General features: G+C 46.9%; 1 protein-coding gene across 2 annotated transcripts; it reads left to right on the top strand.

Annotated features, from left to right (window-relative positions):
• The first annotated feature begins 447 nt into the window (after positions 1-447).
• LOC134082527 (CREB-regulated transcription coactivator 2) lies at positions 448-20,048 on the top strand. 2 transcript variants are annotated; one of them, XM_062538295.1, is made up of 15 exons: positions 448-647; positions 5,162-5,263; positions 5,991-6,104; positions 6,710-6,771; positions 8,269-8,337; positions 9,058-9,158; positions 9,768-9,794; positions 9,944-10,023; positions 10,137-10,186; positions 11,660-11,892; positions 13,243-13,778; positions 14,682-15,446; positions 18,756-18,836; positions 19,178-19,379; positions 19,642-20,048. In XM_062538295.1, exons 1-15 carry the CDS (start codon positions 474-476, stop codon positions 19,842-19,844), a joined length of 2,799 nt encoding a protein of 932 aa, XP_062394279.1. In that variant the 5' UTR covers positions 448-473; the 3' UTR covers positions 19,845-20,048. The 2 variants fall into 2 exon arrangements, with proteins under 2 accessions (XP_062394279.1, XP_062394280.1); XM_062538296.1 differs by lacking the exon at positions 8,269-8,337.
• Positions 20,049-20,608: the final 560 nt, after the last annotated feature.

Here is a 20,608-nt window from a genome sequence, read left to right as displayed (position 1 = left end):
GCAGATGAAAAGTAGGCCCCTGATTGAATAATGATGAATATGTTTATTCAATGTTATGTTTCCAAGCACTGATATTGTGCCTCCACATTTTTAAACAAAACAAAAGAAGGCTAAATATCATATAGTGCACACATGTTGGTGACTATGGAATACTCAACTGCCATTAAGGATAACTTGATCTTACATAGGCCTACGGCAAATTGTGAAGATGTAGGCCTAGGCCTGTTTTGTTTATGAATAAAACTTAAATTGACATCATAATTCAGCAGACCTATTAGATAGATTAGAGACAGACAAGAATGAGATGGTGAAAATAATTTGCTGGCAAGACGCTCAGTAAAGAGAGCCAAAAACTACATGTCCCATAAGGCCGTGTTGGCAACTGTCGAGATGGCTCTATTTTCTCCTCCCCTCTTGCCCTCTCCACAAGTCAGATCATCTCGGGCTGCGGGGAAGTCACAGAGTTGTAGAAGATGTCCGCTGCGAGTGCAAGCGGCTGCGGACCCGGACCAGGACCGAATACAGGTCCTGGGTCCGGGGTGTCAAACCCACGAAAGTTTAGCGAGAAAATAGCCCTGCACACACAGCGTCAGGCCGAAGAGACTGCTGCGTTTCAGGAGGTCATGATGGACATTACTTCAACTCGGGTAAGTAGTGGAGGGAACCGGGGACGAGCTGGAGGTAAGACAGGCCTCCCTGGGTATTCGCTTGAAAGCTTGCTAGCTAGCGGTAGACCTCAAACACAAGAAATAGCTTGCTATCCACTGGATGTAGTTACGGCGCAAAAGTGTCAATTGGCCATCATCGGTTATTTTCGCATGTTAAACGAACTTGTGAAATTTTGACAGGTCGCTGTAGCAAGTCCTACCCACGCAATGTAGTGGTACAACACTTTGCATGGCGTTGTCGCTAACGTTAGCGAAGAAACGCTTATAGCATTAGCTATCAACAAGCGTCCAGTTGCTTATTTTATTTTGACGGATGAGGAATGAGTACTTGTTAGCGAGGCTAACTAACTAGCTAGCTAGCGTACTCTAACCAAGTCGTATTACAACTTCTTGTTTATTTTGCCTAAGATTTCAACGGCTCTCATTGTCTTTAATGATAAACTCTTTTAACTTACATTATAATTAAATAAATATATTGTTACCTGTTAGTCTGCGAGGTTACTTTTCTCGCTTGTAGCTTTCTGAACGTTTGCTAGCTAACGTTATGCTACGGATATATTCAACAAGCTAATTTCGAGAAAGATAGTTGTTGTGTTTACTGTCTTATTTAGGTAACAGTGATGCGTTTCCACCCACACATCCTGTGCGTTTGGTCGGTTATTTAATCTATTCATAGTAATGCAAAGCATTGTATCACTTATGAGTAAAAAAACGTAACTAGTTACGGGTTGTTGACTAAATCAGTGGCACATCATACTTGCTATTCTGATTTGGGTAGCTTAAACAAGCAACCTGTGTCAGTTTCAATAACATTCATCTCGGGATTCCAAACTCAACCCACTGCCTCCCGGGTCAGGGCATGGCAGGCTTCACGCTTCTAATAATCATGTATTATTGTATTATTATTAATTTACGCTGTATGCAAATATACATCACTCAAATGATGGAACATTTTTCAAAAGTGATTTTCGTCACTGATGCTAAATTAAAAATGATCTTAGAGACCGCCATCGTTGACTCTGAGATGTAGCATCGCTATCGAACTTGACAAGTTGGGTTGTGAGAGCAGATGGTCTATCATTCGTGCTCTGCACGTCCTGGTTCCATCTGCTAAGTGTCTAATTTGACATGTTATTTGCTGCGTCTACTGGTCTAATCAAAATAATGCAATATATTTTGTTGTGTATATATAATTAGTCTGTGTTTAGTGTTATTTAGAACAATGTATTTATTATTTATTAAACAAGAAGACTTCGGTTTAAGATGTGAGAACTTGCAAGGAGCATGCCCAAGGTTTTCTGCTGCATTTGTTGTGGTGTATTAGTGCCTTCCACAGGATTTTCTCTAGAGCATGGACAAATTAAATCATTTTAGTGTCACTACAAGGATTTCTAAATAAGACTGTGTTTGAATGTGGTTTAAATTAGTAGTCAAGGCCTAGCTTTGCTGAGGTCCAAACATACACACATTTTACTGTATGTTCTGGTTAGACTCTCCTTGTCTCATCCTTGCGCCTGTGCACTCTCTCAGCGCCCATAAAATTCCATACACCCACACAGTCTCTGAGCTTAAGGCTTTCTTTATTGCTGTTTTGAGGAGGGATTCGCTTCTCCTTGGTTTGACATGGACAGTCTGTCAGACCTCTTGCTGCAGCAAGCTCCGACTGGGGATGTAACACCCATATCCAGGATGCTGATGCAGCCAAGCTCAAGTGATAACAGTTGTCACCTCACAGCTTCTCAAAGTGATGTGAGAAAACATGGGTTGTGAGTAAGAATGTCTGGTGACCAGTAGAACCCTTAGGAATGGTGTGGGTGTGTGGGTGTGTGTGTGTGTGTGTGTAGGCAGTAGGGATTTAATATTTAGAACTGTGGCTTTTTTTTTTTTTTAACCATAATGGAAACAACCGTAGTTAACTGCATCATTAGCCTGCACTAAATTATCACTATGTGTCGGCTTTGATCCATCAGGGGCAATAATTCTAATGTAAACAACTCATGGCTGTTACATAATATTTACAGTATTTAATGGTTTTATTGGCACAGACGTAGTTACTAGTTAATGTTAGTTGTTTGCGGTATGATTTTTTTTGTTTTGCTTCACTATCTTTGTAGTATATCAGTAATATTTCAAAAGAATTCATTGGGTTGTGTTCAATTTGTCCTTGGGTAACTTATTGTGCAGTGTCTCACAGATGTCATAGTTTACCACTGTAGTGACCGCAGCACCTGATTCAAGCTTAATGTACCTGTCAGCGCTGCAGTGAAAGGGAGAGGCAGGATGGATTGTGATGGAGAGAAACGTTGGTTTGTGTTAAATCCGGACGTTTTCTCTTCCTCCCTCCGCTAATATAATTAAATCAGTTGGAATAAATCATTCCAATGAAAGGCTTCTCTTTCCCAGAAGTCTTCTCGACTTAGACTCTGCAAGCCCCTCATGTGAAGGTTGATCTAAATTAATTTGATATCACAAGCTTTTCTGTATGTCTTGTCCTTGCACTCACATTCCATTTCCTCCTCCTCCTCCTCCTCCTCCTCTTCCTCATCCATTCTCATATGTTGGTCCCTGCACCACTGCCCTGTCCTCGTGTCCAAATGTTGTTCCAGTGTCACTTCAGCCAGCAACACAAAGCAGTTATGCTGTCAGTGTTATTCCTGTTGTTTTGTCCTTGCTCATACTCTCCCTCCCTATCTTTCTACCCTCTTTCTCTTTTCTCTCGGTTTCTTCCAGCTCTTTCGCTTTGAAAGGGGTTTGGAATGCGAGATGCCATTGGTCTAGGGAAATGTTAAACAATGGTTTGCTTGTGATAATGCCGGAAGGCCATAGGCCCCACTACACTAAGTACCAACACCCATCATTACAGAGGCTTGATTTAAACAGGCTATAGAGGGATGGCTACTTCAGGGATGCATGATTGAGCGATTTCTTCTTTTGACAAAGAAATTCAAAGAAATGCCTCCATGCCTGGGTGACCTTCACCCTGTCCACCCCGCTTCAGATGTGGGCAGTGGCCATTTCCCTGCCATGTCATGTGTTGCCGAAATTAGGCGTGTTTTCTGTGTAATTTTTTGCCGCGAGTGAGGCGCTTGAGTTAATGTGGACAGACGACTCCTCGCGCCAGTGGCGCTTGCATTTTAGCCAGCTAATCTCTAGATAAACATAATGAGAAATCTTGATTACTTGAGGGACCTCCCACCCCTGAAAATGTCTCTTCCTATCTTCTTAACATCCCACGTGTATGCTGAAACAGTATTGTTTTGTTGTTGTTTTTGTTATCCTCATTTAGGCTGAGTTTCAGTAAAAATGTCACATTTTTAATGTATTTTTGCAGATGTTTTATCAGAAGCACTGGTTAGTAACAGAGAAAACTAGCCAGAGAAACAGTAACATTACACTACCTGCAATGCAGCACGGAAACCTCTGCATAGCATCGCTCTCATACTTGGCAGAGTGGATGATTGTAAACAGTTTTTGGCATAAAATAATTAAGCCATTTGATCAAAGTTATGTTTCTGGTTTGACTAATACTTAAGATGATTCATTGCGTAATATGGCCATGCCTCACTGATGCACTGAATTAAAGTCTGTGTGCGGGAGCTATTTGAATGTGCTCGTCTGCTGATGAGTAAGCTATTTGCAGTGAGGTGTATACTGTAGCCTGGTGGCTACTGATTTGCTAGATCTGTGCCTCCTACCCTCGTAGCTGTTGAGATGCTGTGATTGTTGTGCTGCAGACAGCGATTCGTTACCAGCATCACTGGGTGCCTCTCATTCAGCGTTTATACTGTACGTCCTTCCTTGCTCCTCGGGCCTCGATCCTCACTGATCTACGGTACATAAAGAATGATGGGCCGGCAACAATGGGATAGTCTATCCAGTGTTAGTTATAGATCAGCGGGAACGTCCCTCGAGGATCGAGCATCGAGGATCGAGGAGGCATGTTGAGAAGCACCTATTGTCTTCCAGTCATACAGTAACATTGTGATGCCATTTTGACTGACAGCATCCTTGTATGATTCTTTAATATTGATAGGCTTGGGTTCTGTGGTGAATAGCATGCCTTTGTGTTGTGATAGCAGGAATAGGCCACAATTGCAATGGGCAGAATGACCCACTGTGATTGACTGATTGCCACCACATTTCCCTGTGTGACTTCAGGCCGGTAGCAGATGGCCCTCAGTAACCTATGGCCTTATGGCATGGCTGAAGCATTCTGTATTCTAGTGTATTAGTATCATATCCAAAGTAACTGAATGACTCATGGTCGGCTTCAGTGTACTCTCCTTCTAATGTTGTTTTGTGTTTTTTTTTTTGTTTGTTTGATTGTTTTGCGTTTTTGTTTGGTCATTGTGATGTGTTAAGTCAGACATGCTTGCGTATGGGGTTGACTGATTTTGGAGTGTTGAGTGCAGAATTCTGAAACCAGAGTAACTAGTAACGGTCTGCGATGACTCATGTTTGGGGTGTTGTCTGTCTGTCTGTCCGCTCTCCAGATCCAGGCTCAGAAGGTGCGCCTTGCCAGAACTCAGGGTCCATACTACGGGGGCTCCCTGCCAAACGTCAACCAGATTGGAAGAAACGCGGGCGATTTCCAGGTAAGACGCTGTGTTTGTGTGCACCGATCTTGGAATGTGGTGTGAAGAGTAAAAAAAAGAAAAGAAGAAAAAAAAACCCGGAGCTGAGTGAAGTATACACCTGGGCTTGCTTTGTTTTTAATGTAAGCCTCACCTTAAAAGTTTTTGTTGTTGTTGCTCGTTGTGTCTCTAATGAATCCACACCCGTTACGATGGCTCCCTGCAGACTAGCCGCAAGTCAGACAACAACAGCTCATTATAGCTCGTGTCCCCCCCCCCCCCCCCCCTCTGTCTTTCTCATGCTCGCTCTGTATTTGTATCTCCTCTTCTGTTGGGTCTCTGCGCCTCTTTGGGCCCTCCTCTCGCCCTCTTTCTCTTTTTTCTCTTATCCCTCGATCTTTCTTCCTCTCTCTCCCTCTCATCCACCTCCCCCTCTTTTGCTTTCTCCCTCATCTTTCTTTCTCTTTTCTTTTTCTGTCTCATTCCCCCCCTCTCTCTCTCTCGCTCTCTTTTCTTTCTTTTTATTTCTCAATCTCCCTCTCCTCTCTTTGTCCTCTCTCTCTCCCTCTTTCTCCCTCTCCTCTGTCTCTTTTCTTCCTCATCTCTCTCTCAATCTCCCTCTTCCCTTTCTCTTTTGTTTCTTTCTCTCTCTCTCTCTCTCTCTCTCTCATTTGGTCCTCCCCCCCCTCTCTCCCTCTCTGTCCTGTCCCTCCCCCTCTCTCTCTCTCTCTCTCTCTCTCTCTCTCAGGGCCCGTTCCATTCCAACCTGGACTCCAGCCGGTCCACTCGGCACCACGGCCTTGTGGAGAGGGTCCAGAGAGACAGACGTTTCATCTCCCCGAGCCGGCCCTACAGGAGACAAGTATCCTTCCCTTCCAGCCTGCTGCTCCCAGTCCCAGCACAACAGAGCACACACATGCCCACTCCGCAGCTCCATGCCAGGGCAGTCACATGGGCTGTGTGCGCTACAATCAGGCTCTCAAGAAGAGAAATGGGATCGTGGATTTGTGTTATTTGACTAAAAAAAAAAAAAATAGGCGTGATGAGGCCCATTGGCAACACATTTTTGTGTATTGTTGTAAATAGATTCAATTTAAAAAAAAGCTGAATTTCAGAATATGGAACTATGAATACATTTGTTCTGCTAGCTTTTCCTGTGAGGTGAATCACTAAACTAACCATCTTTCTCTTCAGAAGTAGTAGTAGGAAGTAGAAGGCTAGTTTGTGCCATGTCTAATCATACTGCTATTATGTTCTGAATGAACTTGTATTGGTGGACACATGGAAGTAACCACACATCTCCCGTCTTATGCTAAAACCCTTCTTTTGCTGTTAAGTTGTTTAGACAAGCTTTTGAAGGGAAATGCAAGCAGGAAACTTAGGAAAGAAGCAGGGCTGTCTTGTGTGTGTGTGTTTATTTGCTTGTTCTAATGAGGTGAGTTGTCGCCCTTGACCGAGTGCTCTCAGGTGGATAACTCTCACTGCAGCTCCGCCTACCTGTCCCCGCCACCCGACCCCAGCTGGCGAAGGTAAGGTGCCCCCGTCGAGTGCGGCAGCGCGGATGGTCCCCCCCCCCCCCCCCCCCCCGGGACAGCCCCCCTGCTCGGCTCACTTTTAGCCGTGTTATTTTTCTGTCTCTCCTCTCCTGTCTCTGAGGCCTCACTCTGCCTAGTGAATGTGAGCCGCACGCCGGCTTCTTCAGCGCCGCACGCCGCTGCGCACTAACCCAGTGGGACTAACACCTCAGAGCTTGTCCTCGGCTTCTCTCTCTCTCTCTCTCTCTCTCTCTCTCCCTCTCTCTCTCTCTCTCTCTCTCTCGTGCTTTTTAATGTTGTTTTTCTCTTCTTTCGTTGCCCTGACCTCAGTTTCTTTGCAAAAAAAAAAAGACCCCTTGGCATTCTCAGTTGGTATTTTTGTTTTTTCCTCAGTTGGTTTGATCTTTCTTCTTCTTTCCTTCCTTTGACATGCTGACTCCTTTCATTCTTTCATCAGCTGTGAAGAAGGACGTGTATATGTTTTTTTGTTTTCAAAATCTCTTCCATCCTTTCCTTTTAATGCAGCAATTCTTCCGCTTCTACTAAAACCAAAGGACCAAAAACCAATGTCAGAGAGGGGGAAACTGACTTAGAATGATGCAGCACCTACGGCTTGCGCATCAGTATCAAATTCTATCAGGTGCTACTTTGTCTCTGCCATGTTTATTTATTTATTTATTTTTAGCCCTGGCGAAACCTGAGCACTTGTCTGCGATGGCAGCCAGTGACTCTTGGAAATGGAAACAGTGTTTTCAGCTCTTTTTTTCTTATATCGGAGGGGAAAGAGATGCTGTGCTCTGGGAAAAGGAGGTGATCAATCAGCCGCCACTAAAAGTCTCCGGACTCGGAGGGCTGCGTTGTGGTGCGTCAGCACAGCAGCCGGTAGCAGAAACAGCCGTGAGCGTCTGGCCACTGGGCCTCGACTCGCTGTGCTGCGCTGGCCCGTGATTCACGGCTGCTGTAAATTCGCTTCACTTCATTCCGATGGCCGGACAGCAGCGTGATGTCATTCAAGTTGTATGGATGAACGTGCGCACACACACACACACACACACACACATGCAAGCGCACATGTTATGTAACATTTGTAGGTGTAGGCCTATGCATTGGCTAGAAGGTTCCATGTAAAAATGTGTAGTCAGATACTCTGTCCATTACTTACATACACACACACACACACACACACACACACACACACACACAGACACCCACTCCCTTCACACTGACACATGCTCGTTCACCCTCTGTCTGACTCAGCCTCCGTTAACTTCTTGTGCACTTGGAACCGACTCAGGAATGATACCTTGGCAGATGTACAGTAGGAAGAGGCGGAGAGAGCAGCATGTCTGCTTTTCGTCCTCTTGTTTTATGTCAGTATCCCTCTCTCTGAGCCCCCCTCCCCCCACCCCTTTCTGCTTACGATGTAATCATCATTTTCTTCACCTCTTTTGTGGTCTGGAAATAACTGGCGTTTTTCTGTCAATCATGAAGGAACTGGTCCATGAATTTCCCCACGGACAAAAGCCAGTTGTTCCGCCTCCCCACCACTGCACTGAACAGGTGAATTCATCCTCCTGCTCTCTCTGCATCTACGCTAAACCCAGCAGCACTTCTTTTCGAAGCCACGAGGCAGACCGTGACCAGCACGTAATGGCCAACGATAACTTCAGTTATCCAGAGACTTCGATGAAGTCTAGCTTCACTTGTCTGCAGTGTATTGAACCAGAAGGTTACGATCGTAGGGAAGTGACCTGATCATGATAGGGGGATGTGGAAGCCCTGGGTTGATCTCACACATTTGTTTCATCTGACTGGGCTGTCTTGTCTTGTCTATCTCTTAACAAGTGGTGTTTGTCTTATTAAAACTGTGTGCTTGTCTTAAAGAAAGACCAAAATGTTTTTTGTTTTTTTTTAAATCGTGTAATTTATTGTAGGATGCTCTTTACGATGGTGTTCCATGTTTAAGGTGATTTTCAGTGACTGCAGTCAGGACTGTCAATGTCTAATCCCTGTACTTTACAAAACCTGTTAGACCAGTTCTCTTTGGTTTTAACCCCCCCCCCCCCACCCCACCCCACATACACACACACACAGTCCACACATGGTGTGCGGTTATGCTTATCTCTTTACCTCTCTACCGTGACCATCCCCCACTTTTATACCCCTCCATCCTCCTTACCTTCTTCTATCCATCTGACCTTGTCCTGCTCTTAACCTTTGACCTCTGCCATCTGCTCCCCTCCTCACCCCCGCACTTCTTTCCCTCTCTCTGTGCTGCAGGACCAACTCGGACTCTGCTCTCCACACCAGCGTCATGAACCCTCCGACGGGGGACCCCTTCGGTTCTGGTCACAATCTCACCCCTCAGGGTAGACGCAGCGGTGAGCTCCGCTTCTCCTCCCTCCCTCCCCCCAACCCCCCCCGTGACGTCAGGCTGAACGTGGGGCGCTGGGAGCATAGTGGTTTAGCATGCTGTAGCCAGAAAGGTTATGGGTTCAATTCCCAGCTTCCACCTTTGTGCCCTTGAGCAAGGAATTTAAGCCCGAGATGCGGCTGGTTGTCTGAAAGAATACATGCATTATGTAAGATGGAGAAAGCTACAGACGCACATCAGACAGAGGCTTTTGTGCCTTTTGGACATTACCCTGATACGCCATGCTTACCGTAACTTCCTGCCTGTTAACCACGGTTTCTAAATGGGTTTTGCAAACTGCCTGTAGCCATGTGGTTAATTCTTGTGTTATCTACGTGAAACCGCTTTAATGCTGGCATAGACAATGCCATAGGTTATGCACACATACACACACACACACATTTCAAAGGAACACTAGCAGGTTAATACAGTACTATTTCTAAGATTTTTCATAGTTCTTACAAGAGAAATGGTCACAAGGCCATCAGGAAAATTACTGTTTTTGAGTACCATCCGGTCAGACTATTCTGACGCCACGGTATCGTTGTGACTGTCTGTTGTTTCTCTCATCCAATAGGCTTAGCTGAGGCCGACGGACGCAGAAGTAAGTTTTTATTGTTGTTTTTGTTTTTATTTAATCTTTATCAAGGACTCATGGTGCAGTCAGTGTTTGGTGCAAATGTGTGTCCAGTCCGTCTCTTAAGGACCCTAATGGCCTGAACTGATGTAGCAGCTTGGCTTCTGTCTGTTTAGTGTTTCCGTATCCTGTTCCCCCAATTGAGGAGAATGTTCTCGATGAAGGAAAATTGCTGAAGCCTTGGGACACTAAGAAGGTAAATATTACTCTCTTCATGTTTCAGTACGTCATTCAGTATTCAGTGTTCAAGTCTCAGTACATCGTTTATGAAGACATCCATACTTACAGCACTCCGTTTCTGTGCTACAGTTACCGATGCCATCTTCGAGACCCAAGTCCTGTGAAGTTCCCGGCATCACGTAAGTACTATCTCTAGTTCCCATCCATCCCCCAGGCCCTGGTCTCTTTATCCAATTCAGGAACAGTCTGGTCTTTGTTTGTAAACGGTTATATTGTCTTTATATTGTCGCGTAAACAATGTCACTGTTTTAGGCAAAATAATTTGTTGGACTCCGCTGCGCTCTCTACTCAGTAGTGCATGGCGTGGCTGTTGTCGGCGGCTGCAGCCGGAATTCACCCTTGGCAAAGAACGTTTTTTGGACGCTCTTGACGCAACCGGCCACTATAAATCTCCATTAATTTTGCCCCGAAACCACCCACTGTTAATGAGCTCTGCCCTCCCAGCCTCTCTCGACCTCTAAGTCTCTTTCGCATTCATATTCCAGTGTCTTTTTATCGCCGTGACTAACTCTAGCCGAGGGAGTGGGCCAGAGGAATGACTTTATAGACGGCCCCCCCCCCCCCACACACACACACACAGTTGCGTTAACGCAGCCCCTCTCTTGCAGTCCCTTGTCTCAGTCTGAGACAGGGTGAGAGGATTTAATTTATAGTTTTTATTTGTGTTTTGGGATCGGTGGAGGGAGGACAGGAGAGGAGAGAGAGAGAGAGAGTGAGTGTGTGCGTGTGCGTGTGTGTGTGTCTTTCTCTGTCTCATTCCTGCCCTAGGCGGCGTGATGCGTCATTCTGGCCTTGGGTTGCTGAAGTCACCCTGTCGGATAACTCTCGCTCATGTGTTTATTTATTCCCTCCTCCTCCCTCCTCCTCCTCCCTCCTTACTTGAGGTGGTCACCCACTCATCCTTACGTGCCCCCTCCTGATCAGATCTCTGCATTCCTCTAGCCTCAATGCCCTGTTCCTCTCCCCCACTGTCCACTCATGTAACTGTAATTTGAACGTCTTCTTACTTAGTTCTCTCCCATATTTGCTCCCTTGCCAACTTCCTTGCGTCTTGGTCATTCGTTTACTCTTATCTCTCCTGACTCTGTCCTTCATCCCTTTCTCTTCCTCCTTTCTCTTGTTCCTCAACCTCCGCTTTTTTACATCCTGTCTTTTCCATGGCTTCTTTTTCTTTTGCTTTATTATAATCTTTTGTCTGTCTGCTTTTCTGTTTGTCTTAGAACATTCTACCTCTACATCTACATCTCTACATCTTTCCACCTTTCGTTCTGTCTTAGAACCTTCTACCTCTACATCTACATCTCTACATCTTTCCGCTTTTCGTTCTGTCTTAGAACCTTCTACCTCTACATCTGTCTTTCCGCCTTTTGTTCTGTCTTAGAACCTTCTACCTCTACATGTACATCTCTACATCTGTCCACCTTTTGTTCTGTCTTAGAACCCCCTACCCCTTCATCTGTCTTTCTGCCTTTCGTTTCTTAGAACCCTCTACCTCTACATTTGTCTTCCTGTCTCTCTTGACTGCCTCCCTTCTGACTCTTGTCTGTCTGTCTGCCTCTCATTCTGTCTTGGTTCTTGTCTTGTTCCCACAGCATCTTCCCCTCCCCAGACCAGCAGTCCGGCACCCCTCTCGTTCCCTCTGCGTTGAACACGGGCGGCTCCCTGCCTGACCTGTCCAGCCTGCACTTCCCCCCGCCGCTGCCCACGCCTCTGGACCCGGACGAGCCCGGCTACCCGTCCCTCAGTGGGGGCAACAGCACCGGCAACCTGGCCAGCACCCTCACCCACCTTGGCATCAACACCAGCAACGCCTTCAACTCCCCAGGTACTACAGTACTGTGTGTGTGTGTGTCTGTGTGTGTGTGTGTGTGTTTGATGCTAAGTATTTGACTATTATTCTGATTCAAAGTCACAATACTTCCTGCTGCCCCAGTTCCAAGTGGAGCTGTGTCTGTTTTTCCTTGGTGATGGTTTGCGCTTCAGAGCACAGCGTGTCTGTGTAGAGACGAGTGTCCTGCTGGGTCTCGTTTCTGGTCCGAGTGAAATGCGGTGACTAGCAGGCAGCCTATATGAAAATGACCCTGGAGTGATGTCACCAGCGCCAGATGCCTCAGATGCAGATTACAAACTAGCGCTGAAGAAGGAAGCTGGGGGCCAGTCACCGCTGCCGCTGACACACTTAGGTTAGGTGTGCTTGAAGCAACACTTTCCGTCCATGTTCCACTTATGTAGAAGAGAGAGCACAGAGTATGTGTGTGAGAGATAGAGAGAGCATGTGTGAGGGAAAGAGTGGAGAGGGAGAGTGAGAGAAAGAGAGAAAGAGAAAATGTTTGTGTGTGTGTGAGAGAGAGAGAGGGAGATAGAGTGAGAGTGAGCTTGAGCGAGTGAGTGAGTGAGTGAGTGTGCAATCGGAAAAAGCAGACATCCTTATCTCCTTTAGGTGATACATCTGACCACACAGGAAACAGTGCGTCAGGGTGTGGAGTCATTGGCTTTTAGGGTTGGTGGTTGTTTAAGTATATGTACACAAGTGTGTGTGTGTATGAATATAAGAAAGTATGTGTGTGTGTATGAATATAAGAAAGTGTGTGTGTGTGTGTGTATGCGTTTGCATGTTAGTATCTCTGTGGTCTGTAAATAACATTACCTCCCCTGGCGTTGGGGGGTTTTCCTTGCTCTGTTTTGACATGCAATAAAGCACGTCCTAAATAAGTCTTTAACTTCAATAAATCATCCCCGGAGGCTCTGAGACACAATCTGGCTTTCCTTTAGCTGAGTAACATAGAAATGTTGGTCTGCATCCATGAAACCCCCAGCAGTACATTGCATCTTACTAAGTGAGAGGAATGGTTGTGGGTGTTTCCTGTGAGTGTCTGAGACACGGAGGAAGTGTATGATGAAAGTGTTGTACTGACATGTGCTCCGTCTCTCCCTCTCCCTCTGTTTCCTCCTTCCCATCTCTCTCTCTTTATCTCTTCTTTCTCTCTCATCTCCCTCTCTCCTCTCTCTTTCTTCCATCTCTCTCTCTCTCTCTCTCTTTCTGTCTTTCTTCCTCTCCCTCTCTTTCTTTCATGCCTCTCTCCTTCCCACCCCCATCTTTCTCTCTCTCTCTCTCTCTTTCATTCTTTCTTTCTTTCTCTCTCTCTCTCTCTCTCTCTCTCTCTCTGTCTCTCAGGTCTCCTGGCATCTCTTCCGGGCACGCTGAGCAACCCCTCACTCCAGTCGTCGCTTAGCAACCCCAACATCCAGTCGTCGCTCAGCAGCCACTCCTTCCCCAACTCCCTCAGCTCCGCCTCCCTGCACTCGTCGCTCAGCAACCCCTCGCTGCAGTCCTCGCTCAGCTCCTCCCCTTCCCTGCCGTCCTCGCTCAGCAGCCAATCGCTGCGCTCCTCGCTCAGCAGCTCCTCGCTCACCGGTCAGCAGCCGCAGGCGCTCCAGCAGGCGGCCTACGGCTCGGGCGGCGGCGGCGGCAGCGGGCAGGGCCCCGGTTCTGGCCCGTGCCCGGGCTCCTACGCGCCCCTCATGGCCGGGCACCAGGGTCACGGGCAGGTCCAGGTCCAGGTCCAGGGTCAGACGCCGCAGACCCAGCTAAGCTCCTCCCCGCGCCGGCGGGCGCAGCTCTCGCCACTCATCTTGCCCGCGGACGCCCGGAGGCATCACGCCAAGCAGTTCTCCCCCACCATGTCGCCCACCCTCTCCTCCATCACGCAGGTAAACACACCTGGCTCCGGCTCCGGCCACGCCAGCAGCAGCATGTTGCTCCTGGAGATCACTGGGACTCCACAGTAGCATTGTACATCCATAGTAGAGTAGGATATCTTTATTGTCACTGTCATAGGTACAACGAAATTGAAAGTGTTCTCCAGTCAGTGCAATTATTTTAAATAGTAGAGTTTAGTAATACGTAATATTGTGATGGACCTTTTTATCAACTTAAGTTCAGTTGAATAATACATGTGTTGAACTCATTGATCTGAGCCAGTCGGGGAAATATTCTATTAGGGGAAGTTGGGGATGTCCTAAGCTGCTTTCAGACGTCGGTGTAAGTCTGTATGTTCTGTGGATGTCAAGTGGTTGGGCCATATATCTGAACAACATAACCGGACATTTGGAACTGCGAATTTAGCCGGCTCTTACACTACTACTAGTATTCCGATGGACATTATGTAAATTAGCCACAATGATAACGATAACTTAAATGTAATCACTCTCGGGAACGCCCTCTGTTCGCTGATTGGGCGGAAGTTCACTTGCCGGAGTAAACCAAAGTGGATCAAGGCATTCCAGACGGAGTACAGAAGGGAAAAGGAATTGAATGGAAGTGCGTAGACAGGAGGAGTCAGGCTAAGTGTCGTTGGCGTCATGTCTGAATCACCCGAAGGGTCGGACCTCCGTTTGACAAAGATCCGCATATACTGCAGAGGACATGTCTGAAAGCAGCTATAGAGGCAAAGAGGGGGAGTTAGGGGTGTGTTTGTCTGTATGTCACTGTGCGCGCACACACACACACACACACACACACACACACACACACACACACACACAAAGTCAATCTGAACCTGTTCAAACCAATGCTAAGGGCCAGGTTTATTTATTTATTTGTTTGATTCACAGGGTGTGCCTCTGGACACCAGCAAACTTCCTATGGACCAGCGGCTGCCTCCGTACCCCTATAACCAGCCCCAGCAGCCCCAGACCGGCTCCCCTGCCTCCCACCACCCCCCACAGACCAGCCTGGGCTCCCCCCAGACGGGCCAGCCCCTGCCCTCGCAGCAAACCCCCATGCACCAGTCTGCCCAGCAGCAGCACCAACAGCATCAGCAGCAGCAGCAGCAGCAGCATCAGAGAACACAAGCCATGCAGCTGCAGCTGCACAACCTGCAGAACCTGCGCAAGACGCAGAGCATGCAGATGCAGCAGCAGCAGATGCAGCAACAACAGCAGTTGCAGCAGCAACACCAACAACAACAACAACAACAACACCAACAGCAGATGCAACAACAACAACAACAGATGCAGCAGCAACAGCAACAACAACAGCACCAACAACAACAACAACAACAACAACAGCAGCAGCAGCAGATGCAGCAGCAGCAGCAACAACAGCAGTTGCAGCAACAGCAAATGCAGCATCAGCATCGACCCGGTACAGGCCCAGGCCCAGGCCCGGCCTCCAACTCCATGCAAGGCCAGGAGCAGGGCGGCATGGACATGTCAGGCCAGAGCGTGCTCTGCAAGCAGGAGCCGGGCGCCCAGACGCCCTGCAACGAGCAGCAGCAGCAGCAGCAGAACAGCCAGCAACACATGGCACAGCAGGACCAGGGGCTCCCACAGCTCCAGCAGATCAGCCAGTCTTTCGCCAACGATCTGCTCTACAACGTGAGTCTTCTGCGCCTTTACATTAGAAAGGTTTATTTTGATAGGCTGCTGACGTACTATAACTGTACATTACGTCATAGTGGATGCATTAGACATACATTACATAAGTCAGTGAACACATTAGGCATGCATTATATAACAGTGAAGACATTATATATGCATTAATCACATATGCATATTTAGCAAACAGAGCTAATTGGTCTATTGCAGCTCTATACAGAGGTTGATGATGTGAGTAGATACATTGTACAAGATGGTTATAAGATTCTAGTGGTCTCTGCTCTAAAATCGTCGGTTGTAGTTGGTTGTTTTCACTGGCTCATATTACCACAAACCGCACTGATATCTAGTGCCTTGCTGTGTGCCACTGCTTTACATAGAGGTTGAACACATCATTCCCGTGCAGTAGCAGTGATTGTGGCAGAGATGCAAAGCAGCTGGCTTTTTGTTTTGACTGTTGGGAGTGAAGGAAAGTTTGAGCTAATTGCGGCGATAAAGAAAGAGGAAGTGGGGTGGAGAGCGAGAGCGTTACCAGTAGAATTGAGAGCCGCAAGGGGAAGCCCCGTTCGTCCCTCTCCCAGGTGAAGCATGCGCAGACTGCTGCCTGTGGCGACTGGCCCCTCCCATTCATAGCCGTGTGTGTGTGTGTGTGTGTGTGTGTGTGTGTGTGTGTGTGTGTGTGTGTGTGTGTGTGTGTGTGTGTGTGTGTGTGTGTGTGTGTGTGTGTGTGTGTGTGTGTGTGTGTGTGTGTGTGTGTGTGTGTGTGTGTGTGTGTGTGTGTGTGTGTGTGTGTGTGTGTGTGTGTGTGTGTGTGTGTGTGTGTGTGTGATTTTCCTCATTTGTCTTAGCAGCAGTTTTACAATAACCTGGGGCCTCTTGTACAAAGACTTGCATGAAAACATTGCGTATGTGCGAACCTGAAAATGTAGCCTCTCTTCTTCGCAGAGAGTCTTTCTGGCCAAGGTCCATTGGCAAATGTTTATATCCTGGTTTGTGGACGCTTGTCAAGTTTGAATTCATTGGAGTTCAATCACTAACGTTTGGTAATATATAATGACGTATGATAACCACGGGGGACACAACGATAACGATGAAACTGAAATGTAATCGTTCTTAAGAATTTACATCTTTATCATCTGTAATTAATAACAGATGACAGAAAAAAAACGTGGTAGTGGTTACTAGGGTCAGAGACTGGCAGATTCATTCAGTCTGCAAGTAGGTGACTGGGTTTGCATGACAGGGTTTTGTGGCCATTTGGACCATTAAAGAAAAGATGAAAAAATGCACACCCTTAGAGGTGCTGGCACGGGACGAAACTTATAGAAAAGGATTATGTTGCCGCACACTCAGTCTCTATCTAAAGTTTATTGACACCAACGTTTCGGCCAGTTGGCCTTTTTCAAGGTTTCTCCTCCTCATTTGGACCATTTCAAAATAACTGCATTAATGAAAAGGTCATTAAATGAATCGTGTCCATGTAAGAGACCACGCATCGTGCACGCGAAGTAGAATAAACAAAGTTGATCCAGGCCACCTTGCCACAACATTCAAATTTCTGGATCATATTCCTATAGTTTCTATTTGTAGTGTGACCGCAATAATGCGAATGCCTACTCAAGGAAAGTCAGTATAGCCTATGCCAGTCAGTCACAGTAAGGGAAATGGCTTCAAATCATGCTTATTAGTCAAGGTATAGCTATTCACTTGGATAATCCTGTCCCATATGTATTTTGTTTTTAATGAAAACTATCGGAGATATGAAGGGGAAAACACCCGCCAAATATTCAAGGCATGAGCAAATGTGTGAAGTCGACTCCATTCATCACAGGTTTTGAGGAAAGCTCTTCAAAATCTGAAATGTTTGATAAGCCAGCCATCAACGATTATGGAACTGCTGGCGCTGTCACTAAATAGGGTTCACATTCCCTTTTAACTCTTGATATCCTCTGATAACACTACAGTTGTCATTATATATGTAGGCTGTTGCATAGCTTAGTAGTATTTGCGCATGTTGCATGCTCATTTATCGAGAAACACAGACCTACTTTGAAGAGTTATCAGTTTTAAAAGCCCACATTTCACAAATTAAGCTGTGAAAATAAAGGCCTAGACTCGTGGTCACCTAGTGTTGTTGTGCTGCATTGCCTCTAAGTATCACCTACTGACGAAACACGTTTGTGTGTAGCAGTGTTTGACACACATATAGTTAGCGTGGAGAAACTCGGGAGAAACACACATTCTCACGCTCATGTACTCTTGATGCATCCAACAGTGAACGTGAAAGATGGGTGTACGCAACAATTTTGTGCGCACGCAAGCTTTGTATAAGAGGCCCCTGATGAGTTGAGCGAAGCGTGTTTGTGCAGAGATCCAGAATCAGTGCTGGCTTTATATTTGCACGCGTCAACGAGTCGCTGAGGAACTACGGAACTAACGGATCTGAACACAAACCTGGCTGGTGCCCAGCATGGCACTGCTGAATCTGATTGAGTGCCCACCCGCTATGTTTGGGAACCGAGAGAGGTAGAGAGAGAGAGGGAGAGGGAGAGAGGAAGCGATAGAGCGATAGATAGAGGTAAAGAGGGAGAGAGAGAGCGATAGAGAAAGTTGAGAAGCCTGCTGAGGTAATGAGGACCACACAAAGGCCTCTGAGGCGATGCTCTATTTTTAGGCCGGAGGAGCGGAGAGGAGAGCCGAGCCGGTGCGAGCCGAGCGGCAAACTGAGCCGAGCTGATCAGAGTGCCACCGCCGCCGCCGCACTGCCGCCTCTGAGCGCCTGACGCCACACTCCTGCCAGAGTGTGTGAGCCCTGAGACAAAAGGACAAAAAGCGCTCCCTCTCCAGCCTCAAATGGGATTATATTACTTTATCCCTTATGTAATATTATGAGCGTGACCCTGTCTAATGAGGGACAGTGAGAGTGGTGAAACTTTTGATGTGAGTGTGTGTGTGTGTGTGTGTGGGAGTGTGTATTTACGGAGTGTTTGTCGTACAGTGACCTCATTCAAAGGACATGAAGGAAAAAGAAAACCCCCAGAATAAAGCAATAATCATGTTCAGCAGAATCTCTTTCATTATAATAGGAGTCTGCTGAAGAGCTTCATGATTAGCTGAATGGTGTTGCCATAAAGCAGCTATTAGGTTTTTTTTATTGGAACAGAGATTCCCAGATGCAGGATTGAGTCATCCTCCTCATCCTGTCTTCAGTGTTTTTCCATGACTTCAACGGCTGTGTCCTGTCTCTGTCTGTGTGTCTGTCTGTGTGTGTGTGTGTGTGTGTGTGTGTGTGTGTGTGTGTCTGTCCAGGATGCTCTGCTGTCCTTGCTGGATGAGCCGTACCTGAGCCTGCAGCTCGGTGGCAGGCAGAACCAGAACCTCACTCAGCAGGTGGGTGCAACCTTCTGGTTCTTATTCGTTTTTTTCTGTATTCCGTAATTTCCCAACCATTAGCCGCAGCTTATACATTGATTTTGCTAAATGTCTTCGGTTATGAGGTTAATGCACAGGGATTTTCTTCAGACTTGCATAAAACACTGACCTGCGGCTTATACACAGGAAATTACTGTACAGAGGTGAATACCTATATTAGATGACTGTGTGTCATGTTAGCATTAGTGGTATACAACCTGTATTATCATTGTGTGCTCACTGTCTGTCCCTAGTAGGTGTTCCCATGATGCTGTCTCATGGTTTTTTGATGTTTGTTCCGGCCTCTCTTGTCCCTGTAGTTTAACATGGACACTCAGGTAGAGGGCCTGTCCTTCAACCATAGCTTGGGCACCGGCTCCTCTTCCGGGAAAGTACAGGACAGCTCATACCAGGCCGTTCTGGATCTTCTGGACTCGACAGACCACCAGCTCGGCAACCCCAACCAGAACCAGAACTATGGTGGTGGGGGACGGCACAATGTCCCCAACATTATTCTCACGGGTAAGGGCAGTGTTTTTTTTTTTTTTTTTTTTTTCCCTCCCTACTGGCTGTGTATGACGAAATGGACAAATAAACGGAGAAGCATATGGCAACCGTTTAGCTGGACATGTTATGTTAATTCCTTCCAAGTGTGACTTAGAAAAGCAAACAGTCAGACAATAAAGATTCTGTGCCCTAACACATGAGAATGATGAATAACTTGCTATTGCATGAAAGTTTCCTGATTTTTTTTTTTTTTCTTTTTTGCTCTCTCGTTCTGTAGGAGATTCTCCACCTGGTCTGTCAAAGGAGATCACCAGCGCTCTGTCCGGCGTGCCGGGTTTTGAAGTGGACTCTTTCTCGTGCGACGACCCGCTCCGAATGGACCCGCTGGCGCTGGAGGGGCTGGGCATGCTGACGGACGGAGACCTCCTGCTGGCCGACCCGGCGGTGGAGGACTCCTTCCGTTCCGACCGCCTGAAGTGACGGCACCAGGGGGCGGTGGGGGGCTGACGCCTAGAGGTGCAGGAGGAGCAGCCCGCGGGAACAGGAGAGCGGACTTCCGAGGCAGAGGAGAAGTGGGTCGGGAACGGTCAGTACCCCCCTCTAGGACTCTGGAGCCGGTCAGAGGTGAAGGGTCCTGCTCCTATGACAGGGATCCTCCTCCTCCTCCTCCTCTCTCTCCTCGAGTCGACGGGGGAGGGGGGAGGGAGATGGGGGAAGGGGGGAGGGGACTTCTAAAGGTTCAAGAATGGGACCAATGCTTTTCAATGTCAAAATACGGATGGTCCAGCTCTTTATTTTTCCTGTTTTTTTTTTTTTGTTTTGCTATATGCAGGCACTTAGCGGTCTCACTCATGGGATGACAATGCAAATCTAGGCATTAGCTTGTATGGGTCTTACCTGCATGTTAACAAATGCACTTCAGATAACGCAACAAAAAAGGCATCAGTGCATGTGATATATCACTTTTATGAGAAAAAGAAGTCAGCTAAACTTGAAGACTTGTTGGAGTCAGAATATCCAGTGTAACCTGGATAGGGACATGCTTGAAATGTCACCAAGTTTTCTTTTCAGAGGCCTCAAAACATGACCTAGAATCACCGAACCACTGAACATTTTCTTTCTGATCAAACGCAAAGGGGTCACTTACAGCACTTGTACTGTTAGCAGAGGAGAAGGTCTCACTGTAACTTGTGCATCTTTTGAAGGATAGATCCTGTGCTCCAGCTCTTGATGCTCTGCTCTGC

The sequence above is a fragment of the Sardina pilchardus genome, chromosome 6 (assembly GCF_963854185.1).
Source record: "Sardina pilchardus chromosome 6, fSarPil1.1, whole genome shotgun sequence".
NCBI lineage: Eukaryota > Metazoa > Chordata > Actinopteri > Clupeiformes > Clupeidae > Sardina > Sardina pilchardus.
Note: the sequence above shows the minus strand (reverse complement) of the source record. Positions and strands in the feature narration are given on the sequence as shown.